The sequence below is a fragment of the Oncorhynchus clarkii genome, chromosome 1, assembly GCF_045791955.1.
Source record: "Oncorhynchus clarkii lewisi isolate Uvic-CL-2024 chromosome 1, UVic_Ocla_1.0, whole genome shotgun sequence".
Taxonomy (NCBI): Eukaryota; Metazoa; Chordata; class Actinopteri; order Salmoniformes; family Salmonidae; genus Oncorhynchus; species Oncorhynchus clarkii.
Genome location: NC_092147.1, coordinates 11,402,052 through 11,413,896, shown reverse-complemented (window position 1 = coordinate 11,413,896; position 11,845 = coordinate 11,402,052). Strand labels below are relative to the sequence as shown.

The 11,845-nt window shown below is 45.8% G+C and overlaps 1 protein-coding gene across 1 annotated transcript in view; it reads right to left on the bottom strand.

The window, feature by feature from the left end:
- Positions 1–462: 462 nt before the first annotated feature.
- The window catches only part of LOC139372480 (obscurin-like), a 54,147-nt gene continuing 42,764 nt past the window's right edge, over positions 463–11,845 (bottom strand). The window contains exons 49-70 of the mRNA XM_071116146.1: positions 11,608–11,747; positions 11,388–11,500; positions 9,941–10,109; positions 9,495–9,582; positions 9,156–9,356; positions 8,798–8,858; positions 8,471–8,548; positions 8,075–8,247; positions 7,933–7,959; positions 7,681–7,833; positions 7,529–7,574; positions 7,340–7,408; positions 5,422–7,180; positions 5,168–5,299; positions 4,956–5,078; positions 4,586–4,753; positions 4,336–4,441; positions 3,873–4,112; positions 3,416–3,633; positions 3,163–3,259; positions 1,416–1,565; positions 463–1,251 (exon numbers count right to left, since the gene is read on the bottom strand). Coding sequence (XP_070972247.1) covers positions 1,071–1,251; positions 1,416–1,565; positions 3,163–3,259; positions 3,416–3,633; positions 3,873–4,112; positions 4,336–4,441; positions 4,586–4,753; positions 4,956–5,078; positions 5,168–5,299; positions 5,422–7,180; positions 7,340–7,408; positions 7,529–7,574; positions 7,681–7,833; positions 7,933–7,959; positions 8,075–8,247; positions 8,471–8,548; positions 8,798–8,858; positions 9,156–9,356; positions 9,495–9,582; positions 9,941–10,109; positions 11,388–11,500; positions 11,608–11,747 — 4,492 coding nt within the window. The 3' untranslated portion in view covers positions 463–1,070. The remainder of the gene's footprint in view (positions 1,252–1,415; positions 1,566–3,162; positions 3,260–3,415; positions 3,634–3,872; positions 4,113–4,335; positions 4,442–4,585; positions 4,754–4,955; positions 5,079–5,167; positions 5,300–5,421; positions 7,181–7,339; positions 7,409–7,528; positions 7,575–7,680; positions 7,834–7,932; positions 7,960–8,074; positions 8,248–8,470; positions 8,549–8,797; positions 8,859–9,155; positions 9,357–9,494; positions 9,583–9,940; positions 10,110–11,387; positions 11,501–11,607; positions 11,748–11,845) is intronic.

Below are 11,845 nucleotides of genomic sequence, written 5' to 3'. Positions count from 1 at the left end.
AAACACTGCTATGTCTTCATCTTAATCTAATTATATTCTTATTGGTCAAATAGTAAAAACACCATTCTGTGTTCTGCAGTCTCATTTTTCTCTCTTGGTTTTAAGCAATGATAGTGTAGTCTGAATGATGTTACACCAAATGTAAGGATGTGTATGGTGGGGTGTTATACTAATTGAACAGTATTTGTGGATGAATATGTAACTGACTGGGTAAGGACCAAAGCACTCAACACACAGCTTTCATAGGTCAAAGGTCAGACCTGAGGTTGTCAGTTTAACTTGCAGGTCAATTACTGTAGCCATCCATCTGCAGAAAATAAAATGTGTGTGTCTTGTAGTGTATGCTTTTGTATGCAACGGAGCTAGACAAATAAAAAGTACCACTCATACTGTTTCATTTGTCTTTCAGTGCATACATCACCTGTCACAAGGTACAGGAATACTCAATGAAATCAAACGATCAGCAAAAATGCTTGATTTACTCATGATCTTATTCTCCATTTATACAATATAACCAGACAATTGAAAACATGTAAAACATTGCAATCGTGTAAATATTTCACTCCTAAATATCTATACAGTGTATATTTAAATATCTGTCTATATGTATCTACCGATAGGGATTTCAACGTTCCTCTCTCTGTGAGACAAAGCTTTATGCTGGTAGGGGCCCTTGCCATGCTTTGGGCACATGAACCCTCTTATCTGTCGCTTTGGCTAATAAATCACAAAATCTACAAATCTAGCTCATTAAATATTAACTTTTGTCATGTCCAATGCCGCAAATTCAAAGGAACAATGTTTTCAAGTTTTCAAACTCGTGCAACTGTATTTGCATAAAGCATCTAACTTAACATTTCCCTGATATCATGACGCTGTAATTCAACCAAAGCCAAACTCATTCAGACAAACACTTAACTTTAGACAGCCATTAATACATACACATTTGACCAGTTTCCATTTTAGGTTAACATTTGTAAGACATCACATATTTGTGACCAGGATCTGGGCTATGAAGAGGCATCCATGTCCAGTTCATGTATTTCATAACAGTCTACTGGAAGAGCAGATCAATTGAAGAACGGGCCTTGCAGCTTGGTGCGGACCTGGTCTCGTTTCACCTGTCTCTCCTTGAGGAAGGCCTGCAGCTTGTCGGTGGAGAAACACAAGATGGAGTCTCTGTGTTTGGAGGTGGCCCGCTCACCCCGTACCCACGGGATCTGGAGGCACTCAGCCGCTGAGGGTCTGGCCCTGAGGAAACACATCGGAAAAATTCTGAAACGGTTGGTTCTGGTTGTTGTAACGTTAACACCACCAATCAATTACCCCTCAATGAAACAACTTTGGGTGTCCCTTGGCTATCTCAAATAATACGTATAGAACCTGGTTGGCTAAGATGTGGCCAATGGACTCACCAGGCCTTGTTGCTCAGTGTGTTCTTCATGAAGGTGATTGCTGCCTCTGACAGGCCAGGGTAGCATCGGCCAAACTGGATCTTCCCCTTCCGGATGTTTCTGTCCCTCTCCCAGTTGAGGTCTGAGTGGAACGGGCTATCTGCACTCAACCTAGATGGTTAGAGGGAGGATACATCAGAGGACAAAAAGAGGAATACATGGCAGTATTACTCTACACTGAGTATACAAAACATTAGGAACACCTTCCTAATATTGACACAAACCAGTGCTCCTGGCACCTGCTATCATACCCCCTTTACCATCTGAATGGCACACATACAGTACCTTGCAAAAGTATTCATCCCCCTTCCTATTTTGTTGAATTACAACCTGTAATTTAAATTGATTTTTATTTGGATTTCACACAATGGACATACACAAAATAGTCCAAATTGGTGAAGTGAAATGTAAAAAGAAATAATAATAATAATAATAATTGTGATTGCATATGTATTCACCCCCTTTACTATGAAACCCCTAAATAAGATCTGGTGAAACCAACTACCTTCAGAAGTCACATAATTAGTTAAATAAAGTCCACCTGTGTGCAATCTAAGTGTCCCATGATCTCAGTATATATACACCTGTTCTGAAAAGGCCCCAGAGTCAGCAACACCAGTAAGCAAGAGGCACCACCAAGCAAGCGGCACCATGAGGACCAAGGAGCTCTACAAACTGGTCAGGGACAAAGTTGTGGAGAAGTACAGATCAGGGTTGGGTTATAAAATAATATTCAAAATGTTGGAACATCCCCCAGAGCACCATTAAATCCATTATAAAAAAAATGGAAAGAATATGGCACCACAACAAACCTGCCAAGAGAGGGCCGCCCACCAAAACTCACGGACCAGGCAAGGAGGGAATTAATCAGAGGCAACAAAGAGACCAAAGATAAACCTGAAGGAGCTGCAAAGCTCCACAGTGGAGATTGGAGTATCTGTCCATAGAACCACTTTAAGCCGTACACTCCACAGAGCTGGGCTTTACGGAGGAGTGGTCAGAAAAAAATATATAATAATAATAATAATTGCTGTACACCAGCAGAACCCATCCAACTTGAAGGAGCTGGAGCAGTTTTGTCTTGAAGAATGGGCAAAAATCACAGTGGCTAGATGTGCCAAGCTTATAGAGACATAACCCAAGAGACTTACAGCTGTAGTTGCTGTAAAAGGTGGCTCTACAATGTATTGACTTTGGGGGGGGTGAATAGTTATGCACGCTCAAGTTTTCAGTTTTTGTTTTGTATTTGTGTGTTATTTCTTGTTTGTTTCACCAAAAAATATTTTGCATTTTCAAAGCAGTAGGCATGTTGTGTCAATCAAATGATACAACCCTCCCCAAAATACATTTTTATTCCAGGTTGTAAGGCAAAAAAAATTGAAAAATGCCAAGGGGGGTGAATACTTTCGCAAGCCACTGTACACAATAAGGCTTAAAAATCCTTATTTAATTAACCTGTCTCTTCCCATGTATCTACGCTGATTGAAGTGGATTTAACAAGTGACATCAATAACAGATCATAGCGTTCAACTGGATTCACTTTGTCAGTCTATATCATGTAAAGCACAGGTGTTTTTAATGTTTTGTATACTCAGTGTTTTGTATATAAGATCAAACTGACGCATCCTGGGCAATCGGGGCTCTAAACATTCAGAGAAGTGTAATTACTGCTAAATAAATTAATCCTCATGCGTCTTTCTATACTTACATTATAAAAGCTAACACCCCAATAGCCCAGATGTCAGTCTCAGGTCCGACTCCTTGTCCGTCAAGGATTTCCGGAGCTTTAGGAAGGACAATGTAAACTGACAAAACATGATAGAGAGAACATTCTTCATAAGAGTTTTACATTACACAACGTTTCCATCAGTACGTGCCAGTTAATATATAGTTTTGTTCAACACGTCATCCTTCCCAGTCATCCTTCCTGGTAATCGTCCCAAGTCATCCTCTTGCTGTACCTTTCTCTTGTCCCTGAATATGCTCTATGTTGAGTGTCTGTCCGGGCGTGAAGGACTGAGCGGAGCCCAGGTCTACGATCTTCAGCATGTTGCCGTCCGTCACCAGCATGTTGTCTGACTTGAGGTCCAAGTGGACAACGCGGCGGCCGTGCAGGTAGTCCACAGCTCTCAGGATCTGAGCCAGCAACTCTGCTACATGGAGCTCAGAATACAGGTCTCTGTTTGGGGGAGGTAGGGTGGGAGGGACGGAGGGAGATGAAGTATACTCCCTTTTTGTTTATGTAAAACCCATCTTCTGCATGGGGTTTTCACTAACCACCATTGATACTCTGTAAGATGCAAGTCCCCTTAGCCAGCTAACACTACAAACCAACACACACACCACCCCCAAACACTACTAAGTAATGTCGTAATGTAAAGCAGGCAGCGATCATATTCAATGGTGTGTCTGTCTGACCTCTCAGCCAGGTTGTAGAGCAGCTCTCTGCCGGCACACAGCTCTTGGATGAGCACCAGGTAGTAGGGGGTTATGTACGCTGTGTGCAGCTGTACCAGGTTGGGGTGGTTGAGCCTCTTCAGCAGCTGGTACTCTCTGAGCACCAGCTGTCTCTTCTCTGGCCTGCAGGGGGTGATCTTGGCAGCAAACAGCTGCTGGCTCTGGCTGTCCTGACACTGGGTCACCACGCTGAAACGGCCCCTGATACGGACAAAATGTTGCAAGTAGTGGTGAGAGACATTGCACACACATCTGTCTAGGCTACTTGCAGGCATGAAGTAAAGATGTGTAATAACTTTTAGAAAAATATGTGTATGCTGTTGTGCAAGGGTTTACATTTTAATTTAGATATGCTAAATTAGTACACATTCACGTCGTCCATAAGAAACTGCATCTTTCCTAACCCGGTATAGATATTCAGTACCTGTTGATCTCCGAGAGGAAACTGTAGGTCTTGTGGCTAGGTTGACCTCCTGACCTACTGCCCTTTGAACCTGGGGACTCTGTCTGGATGAGGGGAATGTGGGTCTCTGTAGTTCAAAGGAGAAGTATTATGTCTGGCCACACACTCAACAAGGGAGAGGGAGCACTAAAACAGAACATCAAAGACTTTCACCAATAAACATATACATTTACATAAGGAAATCAAAATTCTATATTTAGAATTTTCTTGCCTTCAGGATGGGTTGCCATAACAACAGGTGGAGAAGGGTCACTAAAAGGTCCCGTGCCTGTCTTGATGATGCAGCCAACCCTGAACACGTATCCTGCTCCTCTGGGTAAGTCCTTCACCACGTAGCAACTGTCTGTCACCTCCTCCGACAGGAGCTTCCACTCCACACCTGTGGCAGCACAGAGTACGGACGTTTCAAATATTTAACGTGCAACATGTTGAGATCGTCATCACCAGTTGCCCACTCCAGTAGATAGTGTTGTTAACAAGATAAACTTGTTAAGGTTAGCGTAGCTTCACTTCACCTGGACATATGCATTTTTGTACAAAATTGAAATATTCTGTGTGATCTGTAAGCATTGTTTTTATACCATCTGTGCTGTACTGAACACTGTAAACCACTGGGTCGGTGGACTGCATTGGTCTCCATACCAGCAGAAATCCACCTGCCTCCAACTGGTGCACATCAGGCCTGGTGGGGCGGATAGGCATTTCTGGAGAGAAAACAGAAAGACACATTTAGAATTGCACAGAGACAGTATCCTGCTGAATAGATTGTAAATTGAGTGTATATATACTTGACCTTTGTTCTTTTTGAATGCAGGTATTTTAGGTATTTTGAAGGAGAAGAACTTGGATTTCTTTTTTGGGCTCTCCAAGCCAGGGCTTGCCTCTTGCTCAGGCGGAACAGGATATGAACCCTTTACAATCGGCCCTGCATCACACCAAGAAACATAAAGATTCAGATTCATCAGAACTAACTGAAAAAAGGTTTCCACCTCATGAGAGAGATCTCATTTTAAAAAGTGTACTAAACAAAATTGTACGGTAGCTCACCTCCCTTCGTTAAGTCCTCCTTGCTGGACGATTTAGTGAACAGCTTGGTGAGGCTAGAGGCTGATGCCCTCATCTTTTTCTTTAGTGACATGGTGGGGGTTTGGGGCTCCAATTCCTGTAGTGTGGGTCCCTGCTCCGCGCCCTCCAATTGGGAGTAGGAATGCCCTGCCCAGGACTGCCTGCGGAACAGATTCATTAACCCAACTTTGGGTGACATCCTAGGAGACTTCCCCGTGGGCGGTTTGGCCTCGAGGGCCGGTGTGGACGCATGCCTCTGGAGTCGTGCCTTTGTGTCTCTGGCCCTTGGGGGCCTCTCTGGGGCCTTGATGGACAGACTGGGACTGGGTTTCACCGGCAAGACCTTCCTCTCTACCGGACCCTTATTTCTGTCCGTTGGGTTCTGGTTGGGGTGTGTTGTCCTTCTCGGTGGGATCTGAAGTTGGCCTCTCCGGCGCTGGGGCTCCTGCTCAGCATCCTCAACCTCAGATGCCTGGAGCAGGGAGCAGGGGGATGGGGTGATCAGGGGCTCCTCCTGGTCATCATACTCATCCCCTGCTCTCCCTCTATGTGTGGCAAAAGGGCGGCCGTGGGACATATCCTCACAGGAGCCCAGCCTGCTGGAGGCCTCAGAGCCATGCTCGAGGATGAAGGACTCAGCCAGGGAGCCCTGCGAGCCAGCCAGGTTCTCCACTTCCTCCTCCCCTGGTCTCCCCTGCTCTGGCATAGGGCTCTTTTCTTGACCAGCATGGGGCAATTTTGCACCCAGTTTCTGAAGCTTGGCTATAAGCTGTGCGGGAGCCACTGCCACTGAACCTCTTCTACCTTTGATCTGGGGAGGGGAAACGACTAAGCTCTTGTCCTCCTCTTCATCAGTGAAATCCTCCTTAAGACTCAAAGCACCTTCCTCTTCTCTGCGTTTGGTGGATCCTGGTGAGCGTCGGGAGTAGTCGTCCAACGACCTGCTCCTCCTGTGCGGGGGTGCATTGTGCGAGAGGCCGACCCCGCTGTCGAAGGAGCAAGACTTGAGCATGGACGACTGCAAAGACCCTCGCCTTTGCCCGTGATTGGTATCTCCCTCGTCCTCCATGTACTCAATGAGCGGCTCGTTAAGGCGGCTAGAGAGGCTGCTGCGGTGCGGTTTGCGGCCCCTCTCCTGTTTTTTGGCCTGGAACTTGTCCCTGAGGGTCATGTGGCGGGCGGACATGGGCGAGAGCTGCGCGGAGCTGTCATAGAAGGTGCTGTGGATCAGGCTGCTCCTGGCGATGCGCCCTCCTTCACTCCCGGAAACGGAGCTGTCATCACCCTCGGAGAAGTACAAGGATGGGCTGCTGTCTCGGCTGACCCTCCTCTCCCTCTGGGGGGTTGGCTGCCTGGAGGTGTCCGAGGACCCTACGGACTGCCTGCTTATGCTCCTTTCTAGCACAATCCTCTGTCCTCCCATCTCCTCTTCCTCCATGATCCTCTCCTCCTCTTTGTCCAATTTAAGCTTGGCGAAGGGCTCAGGGATCCTGGCTCTCTCCATGAGGAAATCGAAGTCTTCCTCATCCTCATCTTCATCCTCCTCTGTGGTGGTGCTGTGGTGGAAGAAGTCCCAGGCGTCGGCCTCGTCGTACTCCGAGGAGGAGCCGCTGCTCATTGAGGTGCTGCTGGGCTCGTGGGGGTCCCGCGGGGCTGTGACAGAGGTCTCCCGAGGAGGGGCATCGAGCAGCTCTGGGATGGACCTCAGGGTGAGGACCGAGCCCAGGCAGGTCAGAGAACGCTGGGTTGCGGGGGGAGATAACGCAGGTGAAAGAGAAGACAGCACAGTCATACAAAGCTGACATGAGACAGTTAAGAAAACACTGGATATAAAGAGAGAGATGAGACAAGAAAGACTGCACTGGACAGAGTTGAAAGTCTGCAGGTCTCATTACTGTACCTGCCATTTCCTCCTTGAGATAAAGACTTTCAGAGCCCTTGTGTTGATGTCATCAGTTTCATCCTCGCTCTGTGTAATCAAAATGACAGAATGTGTTAAGCAAGAGTAATTGTTTTTCCTCCATTTATTTCATTAGTCTCCGTCAACCCTGGCTGAGACATACCAGTAAACAAATTGTATAACTCTTACCTGGAACCATTCATGCCCCAGACACTCAAATGCAGTTGGTCGCTTTCTGAAGAGAGAACAAATAATTTAGAGTTATATCCATATGATATATTTTTACGGCGAGGGTGGGGGGGGGGGGATCTTTTATTAATTTCAATGGTTGTGTATCTTACTCTGGGTCTGGCTGCAGGACCATGCGGAGGAAGTCCTGGGCCTCTGTGCTCCTGTAGGTGAGGTCAGGTGCGTCCCAGTTCAGTGTCCCCTCCCCCACCCTCAGCAGAGTGGCCCGGTCCGTCTCCCCCACAAACGGACAGCGGCACATCAGACTGCCAGGACACAGCATGATTTCACCGGTCAACGCTCACTCGCATTACATGTATGATGACAAACCAATATATAATATCAAACCTCAAATCAGTACTTACCATAAATACGCCACAACACCAATGGACCTAACAAAGATAAGACATTTCTGTAGTGATAAATCATCACATTGTACCTTCACATGACAGGAATGTCACAAACAGTAGCATAGATGTACTGAAACAGAGAGTACATTTAGCTTACCAGATGTCACTTGCTATAGTGACAGGGTCTTGATGTATGATCTCAGGTGCTACAAACTCTGGAGTGCCAAACTGGCTATACTGGTGTCTGGAAGTGTCCATCTCTTGACAGAAGCCAAAGTCACAGATCTTGATCTCCTCTCTGGGTGGAAACACCATCAGGATATTGTCCGGCTGTGTGAATTACAGTGGGTGCGGGAACATAGTAGTAGAATTAATAAAACATGTTCTATTCATTCTATTTCTATGTGAGGGAATTGATCATGTCATGACTAAGCTGTCAATTCAAGTGAATGACCATTCTGAAATGTTTCAATGCACACAAAACAAAATGTATATTAAGAATCAAATGAAATATACCAACTGGTTTATGAATATGGATGTAGGAAGAGCTTACTTTGATGTCCAGATGAAGTATGTTCATGCTGTGGATGTGACCAACTCCCTCCAGGATTTGCTGAACGTACATCTGCACCTGGTACATCATACGGGCAGGTTGTAAGCATTCGGACAAAACAGGTCCAACAATGTTGTGTTTTACATAATTTAGCAGACGCTCTTATCCAGAGCAATTAGGGTTAAGTGCCTTGCTCAAGGGCACATCGGCAGATTTTTCACCTAGTCACCTCAGGGATTCAAACCTGTTACTTTTCGGTAACCAGCCAGCACTCTTAACCGCTAGGCTACCTGCCGCCCTTCACAGAATAGAGATGTAATGTTTTACCTCTATCTCACTGATCGATCCCTTCAACAGCAGATGATCAAGAAGACCATAAGTAGAGCAGCTATAGATGGTATTAAGAAGCATATACAGTGTTATACATTGATCAAATTGAGCACATATTTGTTTTTTTGTTGTTGGTATGTTCCATTTCCTACTCCAGGTTTGACGTTTTATTTATTCGCACCAAAGAAAAGATGTGAAAGACAAAATAGTACAGATTTTATTAAAACTCACAAACACGGTGTGCAGGTGAAGTTATTCAAGCTCACAAGCTACAGTATGTTTTATTATTTACATTTCCACTCTTCATCAGAGGACTGCATGTGGAAGGGGCTAAAAGAGCCATGGTGAAGGATACGCTTCAGTGACCAGGACCAGGGTCCTGCGTGTAGAGAAGAAGTCCAGCAGACAGGACACCCTGGGGTGAGCCAACCGGGAGAGCAGGTCTCTCTCCTGGAAGGCCCTGGTCCTCGTACTGCTCCTCAGGGGCAGGAACTTGGCGGCAAAGCCCTCGCCAGTCCTCCTGTGGGTAACCCTCTTCACCACCCCATATGTGCCTCTACAGACACAGGTAGAAGACAACGGACGGAAGACATTTTAGATAATTGGGACACAGCTAAAGGGAGCGTAAGTCTCCACAGTTGCAGATTGACTGCAGACTTGGGAAATAGGATACACCAAAAAAGTCAGTATTTACCTCCCTATCTCCTCATGGACGTCATACACAGAGAGCAGCTTCCTCCTCTTCCCAAGCTCCACCTCCCTCTCCTGCGACTCCAGTGGACCTGCAGAAAAGAGGACCATGGCCATGCAGTCACAGGTAGTCCAGATAGAGAATATCATGTATGTGGTGTTAAGTTGATTTCAGATAAGGATGCACTTCCAAGCATATTGTGATAAAACTGCCGATGGTTTGGCATCAGCTAGCTTGAATGAATGTAACAATAAGGACAGTGAACAGAAAGACATACCCCACTGGGCACAGAGATAAATTCAACATCTATTCCACGTTGGTTCAACGTAATTTCATTGATTCAACCAGTGTGTACTCAGTGGGATGGCTCTAGAAAAAAGTTGTGCACTACTGTAGAAGGGAAAAGGGAATCATTTGAGAAACTGCGTAGGTGTGTCCTGAGGCCTCACCCTCCTCCACTGTGAGCTGAGCCTGACAGGATGTGTGTCCGGAGTCGTTATAGGCCCAGCAGGTGTAGATGCCACCATCCTCGCTCTCCGGGTACAGCACAGTCAGAGAGCAGCGGGCACCATTCTGGACCACCTCCACATTCTCATTGGCCAACAGCTCCTCTCCATCCTCCAATCATATAAGAGTGACACAGTAATAAGGTACAGCTTCTAAGACAACATAGGGGGCCTCAGACTCCCGGCAGTAGAGGAGGATACCAAATATTACAAAGGCAACAGAATCCATATATACTGAACAAAAATCTAAACACAACATGTAAAGCAGGACTGTCCAACCCTGTTCCTGGAGAGCTACCATCCTGTAGGTTTTCACTCCAATCCTCATCTAGCGCACCTGATTCTAATAACTGGCTACTTGAAAAGCTGAATCAGATTGGTTACAACTGCGGTTGGAGTGAAAATCTACAGGAGGGTAGCTATCCAGCAACATGGACAGCCCTGATGTAAAGTGTTGGTCCCATGTTTCATGAGCTGAAATAAAAGATACCCAGACATTATCCATTCGCACAAAAAGCATATTTCTCTCAAATTTTGTACACAAATTTGTTTACAACCCCGTTATTTGAACATTTCTCATTTACCAAGATAATCCATCCACCTAACAGGTGTGGCATATCAAGAAGCTGATTAAACAGCATGATCATTACACAGATGCACCTTGTGCTGGGGCCAACAAAGGCCACTCTAAAATGTAAAGTTCTGTCACACAATACAATGTCTGAAATTTTGAGGGAGCGTGCAATTGGCATGCTGACTGCACAAATGTTCACCAGAGCTGTTGCCAGGGAATTGAATGTTCACGTCTCTACCATAAGCAGCCTCCAGCGTTGTTTTAGAGAAATTGGCAGTATGTCCAACCAGCCTCACAACCGTAACCGCAGACCACGTGTAACACCACCAGCCCAGGACCTCCACATATATCAGATTGTCTGAGACCAGCCACCTGGACAGCTCATGAAACTGAGAAGTATTTATGTCTGTAATAAAAACCTTTTGTCTGGAAAAACTAATCCTGATTGGCTGGGCCTGGCTCCCCAGTGGGTGGGCCTGGCTCCAAAATGGGTGGGCCTATGCCCTCCCAAGCCCAACCATGGCTGTGCCCCTGCCAAGTCATGTGAAATCCATAGATTAGTGCCAAATGAATTTATTTAAATTGACTGATTACCTTATATGAACTGTAAGTCAGTAAAATCGTTGAAATTGTTCCATGTTGGGTTTATATTTTTGTTCAGTATAGATTACTGCTCATTTGATAAGTGTCAGATATGCTGAAATGATATGGCACATGTCATATCATAATAAAGGTTAGTATGAAGTTATTTATAACAGTGAATCAGTTGATGGTGGTCTTAGATTGAGAAGGCACATCGGTTTGAAGCTTCCCTACCTTGTACCACTGAATCTCGGGGGTTGGCCTTCCTGTGATGATGATGGTGAAGGTAGCTGATTGGCCAGACTCCACACACAGGTCCTCTGCCGGCACCTGAGTGGAGGGAGGAGCTGAGGAAACAGGAAGTTAAGTAATTCCGTGAGATTATTCAAGTTTTAGGAACAGTGGCCACTTCAAAAACAATGAACTACAGTGTGAGTGTGCACAGTACAAGTACCTGTTGGCATTTCCTGTATGGTCTCAGGGACATAAAGTTCCTCCTCAACCTCGGGTCTTTCCTCAAGATCATTGGGGAACTGGGGCACCTCCACGTGGCCTCTGGCGGTGGGGTCCCTTTCCTCTGGGCCACCCTCAGCTCTGTATATTATTGTGATAAAATATAGAGACGGTGCATATATTGGGATAGAGAGAGAGAGACGGTGCAGTAGTATGATCATGTACAGTATCACAGTTCT